Source organism: Plecotus auritus (genome assembly GCF_963455305.1).
Source record: "Plecotus auritus genome assembly, chromosome: 1".
NCBI lineage: Eukaryota > Metazoa > Chordata > Mammalia > Chiroptera > Vespertilionidae > Plecotus > Plecotus auritus.
Genome location: NC_137770.1, coordinates 208,562,766 through 208,588,099, shown reverse-complemented (window position 1 = coordinate 208,588,099; position 25,334 = coordinate 208,562,766). Strand labels below are relative to the sequence as shown.

The following is a 25,334-nucleotide window of genomic DNA, read 5'->3' as shown; positions in this document are numbered from 1 at the left end:
TAAGTCTAATCAAAATGTCAATATGATTATTTTTGCTTAAAAATTCATGGGAAAAGTGAAGTAAGATTCAGGAGGAAAAGAAGAAAATATATATCTTTTTAATTTGGAAAAATGAGGGCAAAGATAGAAGCAGCATTTCACATATTTGGACATAAAAGGCTACTGTAAGACAGTAGATCATGGGGGAATATGCGATGAATGAGAGAATGGCTGTGTTCCCTAAGAGAATTCTAGTCAGATCTTTAAAAACAGTATGTGTTTGCCATGCTTTTTACCTCCCTAAGCTCTTTTTGAACTGATCACATTTTTGTTGTTGAATATTATTCACCATAAAGTCTAAGAGAAATGTTTACGGAAGTTATTTTTTGTTTTAACTGCAGTTTAGTTTATTGCTATTATTTTGCAGTAATTCTTAATGAGGGGGTGGAATTCTCAGTCACTGGGGCTGTTTATGCACAGCCTGTTCCCCATGTCCTGTTATACTCACCTTGATGAAGAGCACTTATCCCTGAGAATCATAGCTTTGGCCAACCACAGGTCAGAATAGGTTTTATTCTATGTGTTTTCCTGGAGATACATGTGGAGTACCCCAATCTAGAGTGAAAAAGAATTTTTTTTAAGGTTTTGATTAATGCACTCAATCAACAAGCTCCATAAGTTTTGGTTTTTATTTTGGCTGTCAGAAATCTCAATCACCAGATTGAAATCCAGCGCTGCATTTCTGACTGTCCTCTAAGTCTCACAGTTTCAGTCGCCCCCCACTACCACTGTGGCTTTCCCTGCCACATCTCAAATCCTGCAGTTTGCTCGATTTCTCCATGGAGAGAGAATGAAAATTATGGCAGTTGAAGTTCAAGACCTGGTTGTCAATAACCCCCATCCCATTCTACTGGCTCTTTGATGTCTCTATTCCCTTTATGAACATGCACACTGTGATCTCATAAGTATCCATGCCGAGCACTTTTGAAGTTACATGTTTATCCCAAGACCAGAGACTAATGTGGCATTTAAAGAGATTCTTTACTTCAACCTGAATGTAGGGCTAACAGTTTCAAAAGTTGTACTTGTCAGTATTTAATGACTAAAATCTATGCATATTTCTTCAAGGTTTAGCATAGTGAGACGTTCTTTGAGGAAAATATTATGAAATAGATGAAAGTACTTTAGATTTATAGCCAAAATGCCACTGGCCTTGCTCTTTGCTCTCTGTGTGTGCTTGAGCAACATGCTTAATCTCCTCTACTTGTTTTTTATATATCAGAAAATCAACTCAGTGCCTACCTTTAAATCCTTATAAAAGGAGATGATGTGTGTATGAGTGTATGGCAGTTACCATTACTCGTGGTCAGAGCCCTGTTCCTGGATTAGACAGGAAATCAGTATTATTTTATCTGATGAGGTTATGTTGAACCTATATGAAGTGAAAGAATCTTATTTTCACTTTCATGATCAAAGTTTCAGACCAATTCACTTGTAATGACACAGGAACTTAAAAACAAAAAAATGTTTTTGCACCTAAATATGCAGCATAGGTAAACATCCGATGCTTTTGTAATTAAGATCATCTGAAGTTTTTAATAAGCTGTATTACACATGGACTGCTAACAGTGCACAATCACTGTCTTAGATCCTTTATAACCGTGCATTTAGTGTTCCACTGAAACATGGTCAGTGAATGCACAATATTCCTACGTACAATTATGCGGGGCTCTGTATATTACAGGAGCTCCACTGTGTCTGCTGTTAGCTGGAAAAATGCTGGGAGCAACAGCAGCTACTGTCAACAGGGAGCCATATTAATTATTTGAAATGTGCCTCATAAGAGGAATAGCAGAGTTTATTACAAGTCGAATATTACTTGAAACGGGAAGGTTACTCTAACTGTTATCATAGTCTATGTGTCATTAACTTTCCTTGTTTAGGAAAAGAGATTAACAACCCTGTAAATTGCTATAGTAAATGTGTAAAATAGGACTGCATATTCCCATTGTAGAAAGAAAGTGGTGGGTCCCCACTTTGACCCAAACCTTTCTGTAAAGTAGCTTTAGAACTGGAACTGACTGTAATTACGCTTTCCTGCCTTAAAATTCAAATTGCTTACTAGATCATATCGATTATACAAACTATAGCTGCTTTGAGCTTTAGAAATTCTTTTGTTTTTAAGCTAGCAATTTTTTCAATCACCATCTCAGCATTCAAGTCCTTTATTACTTTAACTCACAAGACAGAAAGTATATCGCAAATACTATATGTGAGCTAGCGGAATGCTTTGTAACAGGGTTGTAAAGTTACCTAAGTAGGTGCTACTCCAAGTGTTATTGGACATTGATGCCAGTCTGCACCCTGTTTCTTACTGATCTGCAGTGAATAAGTGAAGAAATTGAGAGTGTTTAGAAGCATTTGTAACAGATTGATAGAGTTCTTAATGTCTGTTTAATCTAGCAATTAAAAATTAGGTCTTGTATTTTGTATGTCTTTGTTTTTAGTTTTTCCATTTCATTTTTTTTCTTAAATTACTTTAATTGTATTTTTAAGTGTCACTCCACAATAAACTTGTAATTTAACAACAGCAACAACAACACAAAACCTGAATTGTATAAGAAAGTCTGCTTTAATCAGTTGATGTTTGGATGGCACATAATGTGTCTGTGTTTGGATAGATCTGTCTACACTCTATAATGGCTATTAATTCAGTATGGAGAGAGATCACGTGACATCATAAAACAGAAAAGTAACAAGACATAACTACAACGTCTCTCTAACATTTATTTTTGGGTCCACAGGTCAGGCACATCATGGCCAGGTATCTTACATCTCTCCACCAATTCACCTTGACTCTGAGCTAGAAAGACCCCCTGTTAGAGGTAAGTGTTTGTTTTTTTCTTTTTTTATTACTTTTAAATTTTTATTATTGAAAGTATTACATATGTTACCCTTTTCCCCCCACTGACCACTTCTAACCCACTTCCACCCCTCACCCAGGCCTTCACCACCCTATTGTCTGTGTCCATGGGTTATGCATATATGCATACAAGTTCTTTGGTTGGTCTCTTCCCACCCACCCACCATACCCCACCTTCCCTCTGAGATTCCACAGGAGACTTTATTTATTCTTTTATGAAGGCAATTAATTAAGTTAAAGGTGATAGTAAATATATATTTCACAATGCAGTATCTGTTCAAAAAGCAAGGGGAGATGGTGTGTAAGAAATCTGATGACAGAATGTGTCTTATTTATTAACTAAAAATGTGAAATGTAGTTCTGATAAATGTTTGTAAAGCAAAATAAGAAATAAGGATGCATAGTGATTGAACTAGTGGAAGCCTAGTTGAAAGCCAATCTATATTTAGAGATTAACAGCTAACCATTATTTTTTTAATTGAAACTTTCTTCTTCTATTATCCTATTTTTTTTATAAATTAAAATGGCTTAATCTAAGTCATTGATATATTAATTTTCTTACAATTTGATATTTTATATTATTCTTTTAAAAAGTTATTTTAGTATAGTTTATTTTGTAATGTATAAATTAAAAATGTATATTTTAAATGGATACCACCTATTTAAAGATTTTTTTTAAGAAACTAGTCATACAAAAGTTAAAATAACATTTATAATTATATAATCTAAATACAGAATGTGGTTTTCTCTTTTTAAGAATATTTATCACTGATTTCCAATCGTTTTATAAGTATCCTAAGGTTAATTTTCCAGTTCAAAGTATTGCAGTATATTTTCTTATACCTTCAAAAGTATTAATTACTTGATATAATAAAAGTCTTTAGGTCTGACTTTTAGGAGCATGTTTTCTCTAATGCTATTTCTCCTGTCAGGAGTCTCTTACCTTCTCTTTTCTCTTCACTAAGTTCCTACCAGTGTTCCAAGGCTCTTCTCTATCTTCAGTTCCTCTGCAAGCTTCCCTGGACTCTGCTCCAGGGAGGACCTAAGTGGATGCCACTGTGCTCCAAGTGCTCCCAGCACCCCCCACCCCCACCCCCCTGTGCTTGCCTCCACCTTTTACACCTAAGACATTGTCTTTTATTTTTCAGTGCACATGTTTCCCTTTCTCTTCTGTTAGGTCTTTGTGGGGAGAGAGTGTCAGAATTACCATGCTCCTCCAGCCACTGGTCTGTGCGTGGCACATACTGGGCAGTCACAGGACAATTTCTAAGTGGCTGAAATTTATAGTGACTGCCTAGATGCTGAAGGATGCATCCTCGGTGTTCAAGCAGAAAATAGGGGAATCCCACAAAGAGGGAAACGGATTGAATCGAAACATGGATATGTCAAAGTGGTGATATTTTTAAGGAAATATGCTGGGCACACAGTAAAATGGGAACAGTTTGGGAGGAAGAGACTGGAAAGATGCAACGGCAGATCGTGAAGGACTCTGTATCACACATGCAAAGGAGTTTGTATTTTATTCTGGAAAAGAATGTGGGATACTTTTTTTCTTATTTATTTATTTATTTATTTATTATTATTTTATTGTCTAAAGTTTTACATATGCCTCCTTTTTCCCCAGTTGACCCCCTCCCCCCAGTCATTCCCACCCTGGGCAAGCCCCCACTGCCCCAGTGTCTGTGTCCATTGGTTTTGCTAATATGCATGCATACAAGTCCTTTCGATGGAATACTTTTAATTAAAAAAATAATTGTTCCCTAGTCAGTCGATGCTACATTGTAACATGATCAGTTCTTGATATGAGAAAAATACCTGTGACGTCAGTGTAGATGATGAGAGATTGGCAGAGGGAGGCTGTTTCAGGAGTACCGGTAAAAGATGACTGGAGAATTAGTTAGGAATGTGTCAGCGCCAATGGCTGGGCCTGAGAAATATTTTGAAGAGACGTGTCAGTTGGCTGAACAGAACAGGGGGAGGAACAGAGAAATGCCTCCAAGGTTTCTATATTGATTAACAGCTTGGATGCGTATGACATAATCCCTCACCATGAGGAATAGATGCGTTTTACATTGATGCAATGTTTTAGATATGTTAATTCTTAGCAGAATGTTGTTGCTCTGAAAGATGTAAACCTACTTATGCAAGTTGGTGACCTCAATATAATTCAATTTTTCAGACATGCTCTCAGTATGATTTGGGAAGAGTACTATAAGCTCTTGCATAGGATGTGTAATAACCCACTCTAAAAGTTAGTGGCTTTAAACAAGGAACATTTGTTACAGTTCTCAGAGGCTGTTGAGTCACGTGAGTGCTGACTCGGATGCTCAGCAGTTGGCAGATGGTTGGTTTTGTGGGGGAGGGAGCTCACATGTGTGGTAGTCAACTTGATGTCATTTGGGGTGATGGCCATATGGCTCTCATTACCCAGCAGCCTAGCACAGGTGCATTCCCATGGTGATAGGCTTCCCAGCAACATATAAACAAGTCCCAGAGTTCAGATGTTTTTCAGGACTCTGCCTGTGTCATGTTTGCTGTGCCCCATTGGCCAAAGCAAGTTAGCCGGCCCCAGGCGTGAGAGAGCGGAAATAGACTCCATCTTACAATCCAAAGGACCATGAATACAGATAAAGAGAGGACTTTAGGGCAGATAAAGAGTAAAATAAGTTTAGAAGGAAATAAGACAAAAACTAGCTGATAAAATGAAAGGGTTTAGAGCTAATAAACTTAAACTTGGGAGTTCTAGAACTTCCTTGTTTTAGTTTCTTCAACTACCACATAGATCAGAAATGAGAACTTCACAGTATCTTTGTGAAGATTCGGGGTAATACAGAATAAAGTCTGGCATCTGGTAGGCCCTAGATAAAATGTGGCTATTACTATGTACTTTTGGGTTCATTGCTGTGGCAAATGGGAAGAAATTGGGTTTTGGAGCCAAGGCAGACTTGCCTGACCTTAGAATTATTGTCTTGATAAGTTCCAGTTCTCATATCATTTATCTCCTTACATTGACCTAGAGACCCTCCTAAACTGCTTGGTGATTAATACAATTGCAGCTATAGTCACTAGCTCATGTGCCATAGTTCTACAGTTAAAAAAAAAATTCTTAATTAGATAAAGAGGCTTATATAAATCACCAAAATAACATTGCAGAGAATCACGTGCTTTTTTCTTAAACCTAATATTTTATTTCTAAAAATGTTTTGAAAATGGGATAGAGTTGGCATAATAGCATTAGTTTGAAACAATAAAATATTTCCTTTCAACTTTCAACCATCACTCCTGACCTTTATGTATTATTTTTAATTATACTGTAAACTGATGTTAATATTTATATGCAGTTAAATTATACAAATGAACTATATTATATCTATTGGTAGATAGATATAGATATATGAAGATACAAATAGAGATAGAGATAGTTATTTATGTATAAATATAGGAACAGAGAGAGGGCCTCTCTTGTATATTATAGTTTTTATATTTGAATTAATACAATAAGATAAATTATTTTTTAAATAATTTGGAATTTAATTTCCAATGATTTTTTTGTAATATTATATAGCAATATCCTCTGAACTGCCTGGATACTAACATTAGCTAGCCATTGTAGCTTTTATTTTTCTATTTTTTGCTAGAGTTTTATACATATTGCAAATATGAACAATATATCTAGATAGTCCCCTTCCCGCATTGACCTGTAGCTCTCTGTATTTTCTTTCTTGTCTACAGGCATGTTAAAGTTTTAGGAATTATTGCTTTATAGATTAATTCCTTGTGTGCTTTATAGACTTGATTATATTTTTAATAGGAAAACCATACTTAATTTTTTTAATATTCATCAAGCTAAACATACAAAACAATAACATTTAAGAACATAGTAATATAATCTATACTAATAAGAGAGAAATATGGTAATTGACCGGCACTCTGCAACACCCACAGCCAATCAGGGGGGAATATGCAAATTAGCGGGACAAAGATGGCGGTGGCCACAGAGCCAGCAGGAGCGGGCGGGAGGCTTGGGTTGCCCCCGGAGACAGGGGAAGCCAAGCTTCCCGCCAGCCTGGGTTGGCCGCTGAGGGAAGGGCCTGTGGGCAGCGGCCACGGAACCGGCCTGAGTGCACAGGAGGCTTGGGTCACCCAGGCCGGCCGCTGAGGGAGGGGCTGCAAATGGCCCTCAGCCCTTCACCCAAGCTGGCCACGCCACCATTGGGGTGAGGGTCCCCGCTGGGGGGGCATGGTCAGCCTGCAAACAGCCATCAGCCCCTCACCCAGGCTGGCCAGGCACCCCAGCAGGGACCCCCACTCTGAAGGGGGTGTGGCCAGCCTGAAAATGGCCCTCAGCCTCTTACCCAGGCTGGCCATGCCCCTATGGGGTCAGGGTCCCCACTGGGGGGCATGGTCAGCCTGCAAACAGCCCTCAGCCCCTCACCCAGGCTGGTCACGCCCCCCCAGCAGGGACCCTCACCCTATGAGGGCATGGTTGGCCTGCATACTGCCCCTTGCCCAGGCTGGCACCATCCCCAGTAGGGATCCCCACCCCAATGGGGCATGGCCGGCCTGCAAACCACCACAGGCCCCTCATTCAGGCTGCCCCAACCCCCAAGGGAACCCCCATCTTGATCCAGGACACCATTCAGGGCAAACCAGCCAGCCTCCACCCATGCACCAGGCCTCTATCTATACTAATAAAAGGGTAATATGCTAATTCGACTGGGAGACCTTCCAAGAGACCTTCCGGATGTTCTTCTGGACAAAGCCATGGTGACAGGGCTGAGGTAGAGGCAGTTAGGGGCCAAGAGGGGAGGGCAGTTGTGGGTGATCAGGCCAGGACAGGACGGCAGTTGTGGGTGATCAGGCCGGTGGGGGGGTGGGGGTGGCGTTGGGGGTGATCAGGCCAGCGGGGGGGCCAGTTGGGGGCAAGCAGGCTGTCAGTGAGGGTCAGTTGGAGGCGATCAGGCCAGTGGAGGGGCATTTGGGGGTGAGCAGGCCGGCAGGGAGGGCAGGTGGGGGCAAGCAGGCTAGCAGGGGGGGCAGTTGGGGGTGAGCAGGCTGGCAGGGGGGGCAGTTGGGGGTGATCAGGCTGGCAGGGGGGCAGTTGGGGGAAAGCAGGCCGGCAGGGGGGCAGTTGGGGGTGAGCAGGCTGGCAGGCAGAGTGGTTAGGGGCAATCAGGCAGGCAGGCAGGTGAGTGGTTAGGAGCCAGCAGTCCCGGATTACAAGACATGGGATCGGGCCTAAGCCGGCAGTCGGACATCCCCCTAGGGGTCCCGGATTGGAGAGGATGCAGGCTGGGCTGAGGGACACCCCTCCCCATGCACGAATTTCATGCATCGGGCCACTAATAATCAATAATAGCACAGGGAATTTTTCAATAGAAAATATGAACTAACATATAATAACATATCACATTGCTTCAGATGTTTTATCACTTCATTCTGTTTTCATCTAAAATATTTTGGATTACTTGGTAATTTAAAAAAAAATAATGATTGTACTTTGAGTATTTGAGACAGTGGTCTAATTATTGGTAACATTGAATTGTGTTTTAAAACCCTATTCTTAAAAATAATTTAAGAAATTGTTGTTAAAATATAAATATAGATATAGACATAGGTATAAATATGACAATTTCATTCCTTTTTTTTTTGACCCCTCAAGTTCTATAACATATATGAAACATTTTGGTTTTAAATACCATGTCACCATCCTTTCTCCTTTCAATTCTCTTGATTTCTTTCCATTTTGTTCATTTTTTAGGGAAAAATACTTTGTGAAATTAATGCATTTGTTTGTCAAATGTATTTTTTCTTTGGTATTGTGCATCTTCATTGTGGCCAACATGTTTTTAATAACCATGTGGGAAATGTAGAAGCAAGTTACCAAATAGCCTTGAATAAAAAGTTGTGACCTGCATTTCAAAGTGCCAAAATTCAGTGGCACTTACTGTTGAGTAAATTTGAGAGGTTCTATTCTTTAAATCTAATGTGATCATACATGGCATTTGGTCACATAATTTATGCCTGTGGTGACTTTATGTGCATTCTTCAATTTACAGATTCTATTACTGAATAGAGGTGTAAATTCTGATAGTTTACTAGTGCATTAATGTCACAATACATTACAAGGTAATTAACCAGAGCTGCCACTATAAATAGAAAAATAGTCACAGCCCTCACTATAAACTACTTCATAAAAGTAAGATCCTGAATCAGCATTCACCATTATAGTGATTTTTCTTGCCATACGTCTCATTAATCAGGAAAACAGCTTCATCTAGAAGCCCTATTATTTTTAAAGCTTTCATTATGAAAATAAAGTCATTATAATTTTGTAGTTAACTTAATGAGATTGATTATATATTTCCATACGCAAATAACTCCTATACACTTTTCAGACGTATTTCCCAATTTTATATATTATAATTGGAAATGAAAGACTACTTTGGTACTTTTGTAGCAGATTTGTCATAAGCACAAGGGAGTTCTTGGAAAGGTACATTAAGAGTTGCAGTTCTGAAGGTCATGTTTCCTCACCAACTATCCTTTTCTCCCCCGAGCCTTTATTTTGCCTCCTAACTACCCACATGAAAACTATTCAACCCCAGAACTTTGTCTGTATTAGAGTCAGGATCACTCAATGAAGATACTTGGGTGAGATTTTGTGTTGGAAGCTGAATCGCAATCCTAAACAAAGGCTTATATTATTTGACAATTGAATATAAAAGTTGAGGAATGCCCTTCAGTTGTAACTTTGTTATTTTATTTTTGGCTTTGTCTTGTTTCATTGTTTTCCTATACAATTTGGTGATAACCTTAGCAGTCAATTATAGAACCCAACCTAGTAATTCTTTACAACCTCACTAGCAATTCAAGTTAGATAAATTCCTGTTAATTAGCAACAAAAGATTAACTTCTGAAAAAAATTTCCATTTATATTACTAAAGATGATATTTTTATGTTCTGCTACATAAAAAAAAAATTGAAAGTAACCAGATATACTTCACCTTCCAATATGGTAAACCACTAGTAATAAAGCTGGTGAATAGAGCATTGTATTTAATTTGTATATTTTGTATAATCTTTCTTAAGTAGAGGCTTATATTTAATCATAAGTCTAATATTAAATATAATTTGTGCATTTGCTAATTGTTGACAGTTGCAATTTATAGTTAGAGAAAAATCTAAAATATTTGGGGACATTCGAAAAACTGCATCTATTTTTTTGCTTTTTTTTCTATAATAAACTGATTAATATAAACATGCTTTTATTGGCACATAATCAATGAACTAGAATCATGCCAGGCATGAAGTTTCTGTGCAAATTGCATTACACTCAGCAAATTTACACACTGAAAATATTTTTTAAAGTTTGAAATAAACAGATGGTCCTGCTTGATGCATCTGTATTAAAAATAGGCTCAAGCCAAAGATTTAGCATCACAAATTAGAGACTTTAACACATGATATTATCTAGTAAAATGTAAAAACATTTGAAATTGATTAAAATATAAAAGGAACTAGACATCTGGCATTCTTACTGAGGAGTTTCCAGGCCTGTTCTTTCATATCCATGTGGTGTTTTGATAACTTCTCTGGTTAGCAGACATTATATAGTAGAACATAATTCCCTAGCTTCAGCCACTTTTAACCCAAAGAAATAAAAAGGAAACTTGCACATAACAGAGTGCTTTGATTATGTTAAATAAACGCCCCTTTCCTACACTTGTAAATGCCTAACATTTTTGCTGTGTTTAAATACACTGCGAACAACTACTATATAGAAAGAGTATAGCTCGTTAATGTAAATTGTAAACAACACTCCCATTTATTAAGTGTATATCTTGTATCTGACATACGAAAAAATATTTTATACATACTGTCTCATTAAGTCTTACCATGGATGCTATCACTTTTTCATTCAGACTTACTGTTCATCACAATATTTCTAGCACCAAGCATACTATTGTAATATTATATGGTAATCACTGAATTTGGTTTGAATTTAATGGAAGTTAAATTATAAACTTAATGGTAAAATGTACATTTTTTCAATATTCTTAGGAATAAGTATAAGGGTTTTGTAAGTTATAACATACTTTCCAAATATGTATGTTATTGTTTGCATTTAATTGTGATAACCCCAATTTGCTAACCATATGATCATCGACAAACCCATAGCCACAGCAACAACCTCTTTTCCCAGGATTGTTTATGTATCAAATATCAAATATAATAGTATATGTAAAATTACTACATACCCTATAGAATGCTCTGCAAATATAATTTAATATAATTTAGCAGCAATACTGTATAGTTCTAGTCTAAAACTGGGTATAGCTCATAAAAAGTGGTAAGATCAAGAAAATAAGTCCTCAAGAGAGTGCCATGGCCTTATCATCTTTAAATCCTGTTGGTTTAATTATGTTACAGTTTTATATGGAACATAACCTTATTCTATACGTTTAAAATCTCAAAAATGTATCGAACAATAAAGCTATACCTCAGCCCTGGCCAGTGTGGACCAGTTGATTGAGGGCCCTCCCATGAACCAAGATGTCACCAGTAGGATTCCCGGCCAGGGCACTTGCCAGCGTTGCTGCTGGATCCTCAACAGGGGGTGTGCAGGAGGCAGCCAATTAATGTTTCTCTCTCTCCCTTTCCCTTCCTCTCTCTCTAAAATCAATAAAAATGTAAATATTTTAAAAACTATACATCAGCTTTTCTTTGTGACCTCCTGAAAGAGTTACTTTCATTTTATATTTAACTAATATTTTCTGTGCAGTTTCATCTTAGGCATGGTTTAGATTCCGAAGTTAATGGGAGAGGATAAAAAATGAAAAAAAAAAACCCACCTTGAAAAAAAATCCTCTGAATTATCCTTAAAATATGGTATTTCCAATAGTGAGTTATTCCTTAATATCAGAAAATGTGAACACAAAAATATCCCAAGTCTCTTTTGGATATGGAGATACTTATGTGCTGAGTGGTGTAAGGAGACATACAACTGAGAGAACATTATCCCTACTCCTCCAGCCATGAGCTCACTGAGTAAAATGGGAAGAGGAATCTTCCCCCAAATTCCTTTTGAATGTATATATTTAAATGTAAGTCAAATTAATTTTCATGTGACTCTACTATAGTGAGTTACTATTATGTGCCATGCACTCTACAGGGGAGTGACAATATAGTGAGGCACAAGAGAGAAAAGATGTTTGTCCTCATGGACTTTACCTTGTCTTGGGGGAGGTAAACAATATATCAATTATGGATTAGACAAGATTATGAACAGGCTATGATTAAAGGTATAAAAAAGGTATAAAGGCGGATGATCAAGGAAAACTACTCCGGGGAGGTAACTATTGAGCTGAACTGAGAAGAATAAAAGTAAGTTGGCCTTGACTAAATTTAAAGGATAGTGTAACCAAAGGTCCTAAACTAGAAAAGTACTGGTTTGTCCATTCTTTTGTTCACTAAGGAGGGCCTCTGAGGAGCCAGTCCTTGATGGAATTACGCAGTTTGCAAGTCTGTCAAGAAGCAGCACTCTAGACAGGGGAAAGAAACTATAAATTAATAAAAAACATAATAAACAAATGGGCATGATAATTTGTGGACCACAGTGGGAGTGGATGGGTTCTGGGGATATAGTGAGAGTATTTAGACAGGACTCAAATTATGCAGGGCCTTTCCAAAGGAAAAAAAAAAAAAAACACAGAGCTATACAGTAGGCAAAGTGTTAAGAACATTTTTTTTTTTTCAAAGAGACAATAGTATTGAATGGCCATAGATTCCAAATACAGCATAAATAAGTGGGAAGTTATAGCCAAGGAACAGAGTTGGGGCAGGGGGCTGTGTGGGTTCCTGGATAGAAAATTACTAAGTTGGGAGTTGAAGGGGATTCTGGAACCACTTGATATTGATAGGCTTCTAGCTGAAGACAGGACAGGGTGATCAGATACCACCAGGAGGGGTGGAGGATGAGGAACGAGATCAGGTAGCCAGGGCTATCGGGTACCCAGGGTGGGGGGTTCTGGTTAAACTGCCTTAGCAGGATCCTTGCTAAAACTGGATTTTACCGGGAACTGCACAGATGGGCTTAGGAGAAGGTTCAGGAACCTAGTCAATGTTTGGTCAAGCAGAGAATCTTTGTGAGCTTTGTGGGCCATGAAAGCAGTTGGGGTTTTAAGAGCTATGAGAATCCCTGAAGGGTTTTTACACAGAGTAATTTATAATCTGATTTTGATTTTCAAAAGATGACTGTTGCTACAGGGAGAGTGGAGAATGGCTTAGGGAGAAGTAAATCCCGTCATATTGGTGTGGCCTTTCTTTAAATTTCATTTACAAAAGGGGATTCTTTCCCCCTTACCACTTAAATTCTCTGAAGATTCTCTTTCCTTCTTTCCCCTCTATTTTCCACATTACTGGCTTCTTGGTAACATGTGATTTCCCGTCTCTGATCCAGAAGTAGCAGAAGAATTTGGAAGCAGGTGAATTCAGATTGCTGTGGGATGAAGTGCTAAACCCCCTAGAAGCAAGACCTGAGGGAGCATATGCCTGGATTCCAGTTAATGCCCTGGAGCTACAGTCCCTGCAGGGAGGAAGAGCATTGACTGCTCACAGATAACCAAAGAAAAGATTGTACATGCTGAGTCCTGAAGGATCAAATTCTCATGCTAGGCACACTGAATATTGATGCCGTTAAAATGAGGATAGATATTGGAAGGTCTTCAAGCACAGAAGGCATTCATACAACTCCTGCATAGAGATGTTTGAATGACTCCAGTGTTTAGGATGGATTGAGAGCTGAGAGAATTAGTAGGTTATTTCAAGAAAGGGTTCTTGAGAATGTAAACCAGAAGACAGTAGCAACGGAATTAAAGAGGACTTGGTGTTGTAGACGCTGCAGGTAAAGTGGAAAAAGTCTTGGTGATCGGTGGGATATGTTGAGAGGGAGTTAAAAGATAATTCCTTGATTTCTAATTTGCATTATTTGGGTAGATATTGATACTGTTCTGGAAGACAATAGTAATCAAATTCAAGCTAAACGTTATCCATTATTAATTCTTTGAAAATAATGTAACTTGAAATGTGGCTGGAAATAGTTTCCTTTCAGTTTGTAGTTGATACAAAATATAATTTCAGAGGTATCTGACACCTTTAGCCTTTCACAGGTCATCAGATCGACCCTTTTGTTACCAGGTGGTTAGTTATTTCAATAGGTGATTTATTTAGAAAAGTCCATCGAGTAGATTTATGTGACACTAAGTTTGATGAAGTTCTTTTCTGGAACCTAAAAAGCCATGCCTGCCAGACTTTATTTAGGTAGTAATGAATGAGTAAATGAAGCCAAGGCCGCAGAGTGAAAACCACCTCAGGTTCCCAAATGGCCCATGCCTTTCCTTTGCTTCACTGTTTTGAGCAGTTGTACTTCTCCACTGCAGATGTGTGTTCATTCGAGGGGCACCTCGGGGCATACTTGTTTGTTAGACACCACCAGTCTTGAAGACAGAACACAGAGCGTCCTGGCTGCCCTGCAAGCACATACAACCTGGGTTACCAGCTGGAAAGTGTGTTAGCCTTGTGTTTCTGGTTTCTCACAGTAAAAAATACAAAAAGCCGGCATTTAAGTTATGCCTCTATTGTTATCCCCTGTTATATAAAAATGTGATGTTGACATAGGAAATGGCTTTGCAGAAGCAAATGCTTAGTTTTAAATCTCCCCTTCAAAGAAGTCTGTGGGATCATTTCTCTTTCTAAAATCTCCCCTGCTAAAATGTTTTCTGATGCGTTTAAATGCATAGGAACTATTCCTCTGGAGAATGGCTTAGTTGAGTACTTCATTCTGCACTTTATTGAAATGTGTGCTTTGAAAACATTGGTGCAATTTGCCATTTTCCACCTGGCACAGGCAACAGCTGGAGCCTGGACCATTTCCGAAGGCCTCCGCTATTACGGCGCTAATCTGATGCTAATGCCGCATTAAGAGCTACCTCCCTGCCCCGTGCTCTGTTAAACATATCCAAGGTAAAAGGAAGAGCATAATATTTTCATTTAGGTGCTAGTTATTTTCCTTTGTCTTCCCTTTCTATTTCTGTTCATCTAAAACTATTACTACCAGTCATGCTCTTAACTTTAAAGTATTTATAGGGAAAAGATTTGTTCTAAGTGAGCAGATGGGCCAGTTCGAAGACAAGCTGCTATATTAATAAGCATACATGGTGCTTTATCAGCAAAGGAGCCTATTTTGACATTTCTTCTGGATGATTTGTATAGCCTATCACTATCACACCTGGTGCAGGGACAATAAATGGGCACTTAATAGTCAAGCAGTGTGTGAACGCCGTCCATTATAACTTCATTATGTCAGATATAATCATCTATTACTGAATGGCAGGCACTTAATTTATAATCGGTTGCCCTCTGGAATTAGTGGCCATACAAATGAATGGTCCATTCTTGTCACTTTGACTGTAAACTTCCTTCTGCTATCACTGGCCCCTTTTGTAAACACATGGAATGAACTTGCTATCCATCCCCCTTTGGGATTTTAGAATATAAGGTGTTTTGTTTATAGTTATGAAATTTGAAAAGCGGGCAAGTGCGAATTACATACGATATAAAATTCCATATATTAATAGACATATCTGTTTAAAATAATAATGCAGTTCTTTAGTTCCCTTTCCTATAGGACTTAAGTTTGATTTTGGTAAAGTGACAATGCTGTTGGGGTAAAAAACAAAATTCCCTAGCCATCTGCTGCACAACAATGTGCATATTGTTAACAAGACTGAAGTGTACATATCAAAACTTAAGAAAAAAAATTTCCTCTGATATGTTTTTTTTGCCACAACAAAAAGTAACTTCTCCACTGGACAATATAAACAAGTATATATTCCACCATGGCCCTAATAACAAGATATGGACAAGAGAGACAGTGAAAAGAAAAAGAAGCTGAGATTTGGGAGGGAGAGCGGAGGGAAATACAAAAGGAGCCCAGGGATTCGTACTCATATGCTTTCAGAATTAATGTTCCCAGCCAGCATCTTCAGAACCTTCGGGCCTTTTTCTTCAGACTTAAGAACACACAGTCAGAACTTTACCGTGTCCTTTTTCAAGGTCACCGTTAGAGAAAACTTCAGTCATTGTGAAGATTCCCAATTGAAATTACTATCTGAGAAAGTTCCTTTCAGAGACGTCTCAGCTGCTATCTAATGAGGACCCTCGGACTGAGGTAGTGGTAGACCCACTCTTTGGGAAAAGAAATCTCAAAGACAGTTTGCAGTCAATAAGACTATTGGACCTTCCAGTTTATGGGGGGGAGGGAGGGACTGAATGTTGTAAACAGGAAAATATTAACAAATGGATAAGACAGTTGGATGGTATGAAAATTAATCTACATTAGTACCAATGCCATATTATGGTTGTCTTACTATTTGAAAGGCTGAAGCTGCCCAAAGGAAGGCTGTGCCCATATCATAATGTTATGATCTGGCAGGCTTTCACCAGTTTTAGCTTTCAATGTGTTAGTATCACTAACACTGGAAAAAAAAGGTGGCAGAAGATTATTCACGTCTTCGTTGGAGTTATAAACTTACAGAAGCCCTGCATTTTGGAAGGGATGTCTTACTGGAGAATGTCATCAAGGAGAAATACGGGGACAACAGAGAGTTTATTCCAAATATCCGAAAGACTTAAAAAGTTCTGGTTCTGTGAAAGTATGCATTTGCAGTCTTGCTACATGGATACATTTGTAATCAGCACAGACAGAGTGGCCTCTAATTTTTTCTCTCTATAGACACCAGGGGTCAGTAGACACATCCATTGACTTGAATGAATGGAAAGCTCATTAGGGAACTTGTGTTGTGGACAACGATCCTTTAATGATGTATCCCAATAATCTTAAGGTTTATTTGGTGAAAACTCATGCCAAGGTGACTTAGAGAGACGCTGGCTGAGAAGTTGCAGGGATGCAGGCTTCCGGATGAACCGATGAAGACTGCTGCCTTTTACAGATCTGAACCCCTAGGCAAGCGTAACCAGAATCCAAGGGGAGCTGGCAGCAAGGCTCAGCTGGCTGGCAGCAAACCCAAAGCCTGCAGAGTAAGCGTCACGCAGGAGAGCCCTGAGCCAGTACAAGCAGGAGCTGGCTGACGAGACTTCAGTGCCCGTTCTAAACCACCAGACTGGGACTTGGCAGGGGCCTCGTGTCATTTACTCTCCTTCCCCTATTGTCTTACATGTATCTTTCTCACATCTTCATTGGATTTGCCATATGGAAAATCTAGCTTGCTCATTTGGAACCTTATTAGAAAATCTGGTTTTATAATGGCTTGACTAGTCCAGAGTCCTTGTTTTTCTCAACCTTTCCGACCATCACGTATATGTAGAGCCACATATTTCTCTGTGGTATCAATATCTACTGGCAAGATCTTGAGTGTTTTTGTGGGCAAAACAAAAACTGTTAAGTACTGTCACCATCTGAAAATAAAAAGAAGAAATATGCTTTTATTTGTATCCTTTTCCTCACATTCATTTTATTTTTGCTGGTTATGCCAAGCCTGAATTGAGAATAGAACCATATATCATGTTGTATAAGTGGTAGGAAAAAGTTGGGCTACACTAAATTTTTATGCAAAATAACTCACATAATTCTTGCAAAGGCACTTGGTTCATGCTACATTAAACATGGGCAAAGGTGAACACTTTGCCTTTTTGTTTTCTGCTATATTTATGGTCTCTAAAGACCATATTAATAAGTAGTTGCACTTATTATACTCACTGAAATTGGTCTTAACCCCTGCTAAGAAACAAAGCAAGTTTAAGAATATATTTTAAATGTTTAAAAAGAAAAGTAAACATGTTAATAAAGTAAAAATCTTGAAAAATTTAATGAAATAGCACATGGTAGAAAAATAGTTTAACAGTAATTTATAAATTTATAATAGCAACATGGAACAAGCCCATGGTTTAATTATAATTTATTCAGTGTATCTGTTATCACAGTGAAAAGCTAAATATCAAATTTAAAATTAAGAAACCTCATGTTTTAGTTTCTGAAAAATGCAGAAATATTTTAAGGCTGTTTTTACAGTGATTTAAATTATATTTAAATCTTACTTTGAACCCTAATTATTTAATAAATGTTTGTTGAGATATAGCACCTATTTTAAGCCATAGGGCAACAAAATGTAAATTGCTTTCAGTTCAGTAAAAATAGAGTAATTTTAAAATGTAAGAAATTCTTTTCCCTCTTAGGTATAATTAGAATCATTATTAAATCAGATTCATTAAACAGCTGGGAATTTGGGAACAATAATTAGATTCATTTGCAGAAATTGATTGAAGAATATCTTATCTAAAGAAAAATGGCATACAGTAGTCCCTCCCCCCAGTGGACATCTGAAACTGCAAGGCAGTAGTGAATTCTGTATGTACTATGGTTTTCCTTATGCATACATACCTATGATAAAGTTTAATTTATAAATTAGGCAATTTCACAGATAGATTCGTTCTTACCATAGAGCTCAGCATAAACTTTGTATTTATTACCTTATTAAGTTGAGAACTTTTCACCTTTTCACTTAAACAAAGCACTTTATAGCTTCTCTTTGGCATATCTACCACTACTCTTGTGCTTTGGAGCCATTGTTAAGTAAAGAAAGGGTTACTTGAGCACAAGCACTGTGATACTAGGACGGTTGATCTTATAACCTAGAGGGCTATTAAGTGACTGAGGTTGTGTGGTACATGCCTCAAGGATACACTGAACAAAGGGATGATTTACTTCCTGGGTGGGACTTCGTAGGATGGCACAAAATTTCAGAATGGTATACAACTTAAAACTTATGAATAGCTTATATCTGGAAATTTCCATTTAATATTTTGCCATTGTGGTTGATTGCAGGTAACTGAAACCATGGAAAGCAAAACCATGGAATGGGGGTGGGGGAACAACTATCAATTTTTCAGAATTCACACTTTCACTGAGTTTATTCCTTTTATATGTTTCACATAAGTTAAGGGACTTAATCTCTTCATATTCTAAACTAGAAGAACTATTCATTACATTAAAGATCCAAAATTCTATGATAACTAAGAAAAATGGTCTATAACTAGGTTCCTATCAAACTGGGTGAACTCATTATTGTGTATACTGCTGAGTAACATTTGTTATGCAAACAATTGAAACCTTGGGAGAAAAGCCAAGTAGAAACTATTGAAATGCATTATTTCCATTATAAAACCCACTAGAGTTTTGGGGTTCTTTCTTTGTTTTAGAGTAGATGGTGTTAAATGATTGATGTGAAACTTCATAGTGCCTTGTTCATTTTGCCAATCAAATTTGAATGTGTGATATTCAGGACATTGTACATTTCTAAAACAATGTGAATTTAAAGTACCCATAATTTCAAATCAAGACCCAAATGTCTTCCTTATGCTAATATTTTCCCTTGAATAACAATATTTTTCATGAATGCTTATTATAGCACTTATTAACATTTCATTTTTAAATGACTGTATTTATCATGAAACAAATTTACGTCTGTTGAACTTTTTAATATGTTCTTGATTAGGAAAGAAATTGGTAGGTGATTTCCACTTATTCTGTCATGTGAAATCTTTGCCTTTATAAACACGTAATATGAAATATGACTTTTACTCAGCTTCTGTGTAACTGTAATACTGAATAATGGAAGAAAAATTGAAATCCAAGATTCAGGACACATGGTTATAAATGTTATTAGCAAATAAAATAAGAACAAGAAAGGTCACCACTGACTGAATGGCAATTTTAAACCTGATACACTATTTGGTTCATCATATAGTTTATTTCTAATTCTTATGAAAACCTGAGAAGGTAGGTGTCTTTATCCTCATTATAGATGTAAGAAGCGGAGGCTTAGAGAAGATGAGGTGGCTCACACAGCGTAATGCAGCTATTAAGTGGTGGAGCTAGGACTCTGATAAAGAGTCTGAACAGTAACCATGTCTTTCTAGTCAGTAAATGATATGATAGCAATAGAGAAATACTAGTATCTCTTAGAAAACAACTTAAAAAATGACAGTTATCACACATGGTTACCAGTAAGTAAGCCTGGTTTCCCAGAGGTGAAGCTTGGCGGAAGGCATTGCATTATTATTTTAAAGTTAAATGAAATTAATGGAATTTCATTTGTCATGCTGTCTATATGCAGTTAGCAGTAAGCTTTAGAACTGTGTTATTTATCATTGACAAATTGTTTTGGTTTCTCATCAAACTCTCATTACTATGGGTCACATTACCCAGACCTCAATCTGTGGCTAAACGTAAACCACATTGTGATAATATGTATATATATAAAACCCTAATATGCAAATAGACCGAATGGCAGAACAACCGAACAACCGGTCTCCATGATGTGCGCTGACCACCAGGGGGCGTGCGTGGAACATGGTGGGCATCGGCCATGGCAGGATGGCGGAGCAGGTGAGTGGGGGCGCCAGACCAAGGCGGGGCACTGGTTGCTGTCATCAGAGCGAGCCTCCGGTGGTTACTGAAAATTCTTTGCGCCTGTGTGCCATGGTCCTGCCGGACGCTCACACCTGCTGCCAGCACCAGCCATGATCCCCCCTCAGGGCTTCTCCACCTCCCCCTGCTCCTGAGGGTTGACTGGGGCAGCAGCCGCTGCTCACACCCACTGATGGCGCCAGCCCCGCTGGCACCCACTGACGGTGCCGGCCCTACTCGCTCTGCGCCATCAGTGGGTGCGAGCAGGCTGTCAGCACGTGGGAGTGGGGCTGCCGGCAGACAGGGGACTTGGGGCCAAGTGGGAGGGGCGGGCCAGGGGCTCAGAAGATGGGCTGAGACCTGCCCCTGGACCCACCGCAGCCTCGAGGCCCACAGTTCCTTTCAAGGTGCATGAATTTGTGCACTGAGCCCCTACTTTAGTAATAATCACACTTGCTAGATTCTATCACAGGGGGAAAGAGGAAGAAATGTTCATGAACCACTTTGACCATCTCATAATACAGAAAGCTAAATATCAAATTTAAAATCAAGAAACCTCATGTTTTAGTTTCTGAAAAATGCAGAGATATTTTAAGGCTGTTTTTACAGTGATTTAAAATCATTAACTAGGAGCAGTATGAACCTAGCTTTATAAAAAGGAAACAGAAATAAACAGGAAATTTTTGTAGACTTTCTCATGGTAGTTAATCTTTTGTCTTATTTAGGATTCTATTTAATGTAGGTTGTCAAGTAGATAAAATCAAAGTCATTCTTCTATTTGTTGAAACTTCAAATTTGTTTATATGAAAAAATGAACTATGTATGAACATTACAACTGAGTTACTTTCCTGGGGGAGGAACGCTTTTTTCTATTTTCCTAGGTTCTTTCAGCTGGTTTAATAGTTGAATTGACATGAAACATGTCAACAAGAGAAAAATAACCAATTTTATTACATACATACATACTGGAACCCCACATACAGCAGAGAGTAAGAGACTCAATACAGGAGATGTTCAGAGTGAGAAAGGTAAAATGAGGAATACATGACATTCTGAGCCAAGGAATGAGGTGAGAGCCCTGAGACTTCAGAGAGGCAGAGGGTAATTTATAGGATGATAAGAAGAGCAGATGTTCAGTAATTAGATGTTTACTCTGCCATATAGATAGGTCATAAAAGGTTATTTCTAGTAATAACTCTTATTGTGGGCAATGCTCCAATTTAGAGACTTCTAGATAGTTAGGGGAGGGGTGGAAATTCCTCCTGTGTCCACAGGGTCTTGATTTCCTTCAGCTAAAAGTAACCCACGTGCCAAAGTGGAACACTAGGGCAAGCATGTCAAGCTCAAAGGCTAACACGGGCCAAATAAACAAGCTTAAGTTTATGTGGGCTGTAAAAAAACAAAAGCTTCGATTTTCATAGAAATGTAGGTTTATTTTGAGAGAGACATGCTGAATACAAAGGGCTGAAATAAGTGAGTAACCGTTAACATAAAATAATAGAACATTTTAATAAAAATTAATATCATTTCTTGAACATTAACTTACCAGACACTGAATAACTGCACAAATTAATAAGCATAACGCAAATAAACCTATTTTTCTTGTTTTCCGAAAGCGAAATATTTCCTGTTGCACACACCAAACAAGTCAGTCCAAGACTAATGACATGGCAATTGGCTGCTAAAATATTCGCTGCTAGTATTAGTGGAGAGAAATGGTGCGCCTGCACTTAAGGCACGTAAGGGAAATGAATGCAATATGATTATAGTAATCAGTCATTAGCAAACTTCGTAGTTCGTTATTAAACCTTATGTATAACAGGATATTGTAAAAATTAAGTTACAAAATTTTTATTAAAATGTTTCTTACATACCGTTATATTGGCTGGGCCGCAAAAATATTCCTTGTGGGCCACATGCATCCCGCGGGCCGTGAGTTTGACATGCTTGCACCAGGGGGAAGCCTGTTCTGAACCCATTCACTTTGGATAAATATAGACATCGATGTCTAATATATAACTATGTGTCTAACATCTTGCAGTAGAAAAATTGAAGAACCACCAGCTTTGTTGTACTAAGAAATTACATTTTATCACGTGAAAACTAACTTCTCTAGTTGAAAGTTAAAACAAAAAAGGACTGTTTCTTTTATCCTTTAAGAAAAGATCTGAAGATGCTGATTAATTTTTTCCCTCTGTTATATTGTATTGTGCAGGAAATAAGGGGGTTAGTTCAACTTGATGAAAAAGAAAAGGCTCATTGTATAACTTCACTGTCATTAGTGTGTCTAAGTGTCTAGAGAAGATCAAATTGATCTTTTAAGAAATCTGAATTGAATGCTAGTGAAGCTAATACAAAAGTGACCTGCAGAATCATATAAAGAGTTGTGTTAACAGAATGACTTTCTGTTAAAGAAATTTGGTAGGTAGGGTAGAGTAGTGGAATGGGAAAAAAAGGAAGAGGATGTGTTAGAATATTTGACACTATCATACTTTATGTAGTAGTTTTAAAATGTGTGTTGCTACCCATGTTATTCTTTGTTTTTATATAAACACACAGTGTATAGTTATATTGTGATTCTTGAATTAATTAACAAGAAAATAATGAATTCACCTGGTAATATTTTTCTTCTTAATTGTCTTAATGCGTGCGTTCCTTTACTTTTTTTTTTTTTTTTTAATCCTCACCCAAGGATATTTTTCCATTGATTTTAGAGAAAGTGGAAAAGAGAGGGAAAGGCAGAAATATTTATGTGAGAGAAACACTTCAATTGGTTGCCTCCTGCATACACCCTGACCAGGGCTCTGGTGTGGGAGGAGCCTGCAACAGAGATACATGCCCTTGACCAGAATCGAACCTGGGACCCTTCAGTCCGCAGGCCAATGCTCTATCCACTAAGCGACACAGGCTAGGGCCTTTATTTCTTTTTAATTGGTGGGTTGCTTGTTATTTAATTTTATGGTTTTAGAGATAAGACATGTGAAAAATTAGTCTGAAAATAAAAAGGCAAATACAGGGTTTCATGTAATGGCATAGAATGATGTTACCTTGTTTATTTAAGGGATTAACCATTAACAAGTTTGTGCCTATTAACTTTCACAAATACACATTAAATGATATAAAATCACATTTACATATAACCAAAGGGAAGCTCTAACCATTTACAATGGCAATAGCACATTTTAAGTGTACTCTTTTGTGAATCTACCTCTGAGCTCACTCTCCTGAATCCATTAGCATCTGTACTGTCTTTAACTAGTCAGGCACTACTGAACTTCTCTATCTTTGCTTTTCTCTTTTTCATTATTTATTTTACTAATTCCTGGGGCTTCCGGGGGTTATAAGAAAGATGGTCCTTGTTGTTTGGTTGGTTGGTTGGTTTTCTTGCTGCTCCCTCTTAAAATGAGATTTTTTTTTCCTTAATAGAATGAGCCAGATAATTTTAGAAACAGCCAATGTTCATGAGTTTGCATCTGGATTTGGAAGGAAAGAGTTAAAAGATTGCTGCTTTTTCTGGATGATCTATCCAAACTTGCTTCTTAGAGGAAAGTTTCCCTCTTCAGTGAAAGGAGAGGAGATTTTTGTTTTTGTTTTTGTTTTAAATTTTATCTTTTAGGCTTGCTTCCTTTTCTCCTCCCTTCTCCTTTTCTATTTAAAGTCTAATAAAAATTTCCTCCCTGAACTTCCTCTAATCTCAAGGGAGCGGAATAACTTAACTCCAGGTGTACTTTATCAGTGTACACTGAACGTTTACATTAGATAGGTTTATAAAGTCCCATACCCCACATTCCCATAGATGCAAACCATTGGCTAGCCTCCTCTCACTCTTCTTTCTTCAGCTCTTGCCTTCCCTACACGAGGCCCTCTCCTTTTTTCCTCTTATTTTGCCTAAACAAACACCGCCATGACAACCATGAAAATCTTAATCCACACTGTGTACGTTGGGAAGCTCACATTATCATAATCCTCAGGCATAGCTGGAAATTGTTGATCTCCATGCCACCTTTCCAACAAGCTGGGGACTCACTTATGTGTTTGCATACAAATTATTTCATTTCCTAAATTTCCATATACACCCTTAGGCCTTACAAATATTCCCAGGTGATTTTCAAGTCAAAATCACAATAGTCTGTATTTTTAAGGAAATTCTTTTCCAGTTTTCTATTCTGCATAGTGTTCCATCCACCCACTCATTGTAATGGACCCCAAATTTCATATCCACATGGTTGATAAAGACTTGGGGAATGAAAGTTGAGTAAAAAGAGGTTAAAGGAGACCAAACAGATTTGTTTCGAAGACTATTTCACACACGAAGGACAAATTCTCTCTGAGAAAATAAAAGAACAAGCACACCCATGAGTTAATCTCAAATCTCTATTTGCAGAATAGAATTTTTTTTATTGGACAGAGTGATATAAATTATTTATTATGAGGAAAAGTAATTTCCATTGCCAAATAACCTGTATGAATATGAAATAATTTGTACATGCCCGGAATTTTTTTTAATTTTTTTTTTAAGTTTTGGGCTCCTTGCTATCTAAACTTTACCCTTACCCTTGCACGCATTGTTATTATAGGACATGCTTGTAGTGGGGGAGGGAGAGGGTATGAGAAGAGGCCGGCATGCATGGAGATAGATGACTAAAATTTGGCTTTAGTTGTCCATAGTAAGAGCCAGCAATGTTGACACTGTGGGTATTTTACAATCATTTGTTTAATTAGCTGAAACTCCTAAGGGAAATTTTTCTGAAATGGCACACTCCCAAAGTCTAACTTAAATCCGTCTGTCTGTGTGTGACAGAATTTCATAATGCAGAGACATTAAAAGGCACCAGTGAATAAAACTTCACACAGTCTAAAACCTTTTATACCAGAAGCAATATCTTAGAGAACAATGTGAAAATAAATTATATAGGTGAAAATGTCATTCACATGAGGGAACGA

General features: G+C 37.8%; 1 protein-coding gene across 39 annotated transcripts in view; it reads left to right on the top strand.

Annotated features, from left to right (window-relative positions):
* The window catches only part of ADGRL3 (adhesion G protein-coupled receptor L3), a 798,149-nt gene that overhangs the window by 560,637 nt on the left and 212,178 nt on the right, over positions 1–25,334 (top strand). For all 39 annotated transcript variants that reach the window (XM_080681583.1, XM_080681582.1, XM_080681586.1 and 36 more), the window contains one exon: positions 2,784–2,864. In XM_080681583.1, the coding sequence (XP_080537709.1) occupies positions 2,784–2,864 (81 nt within the window). The remainder of the gene's footprint in view (positions 1–2,783; positions 2,865–25,334) is intronic.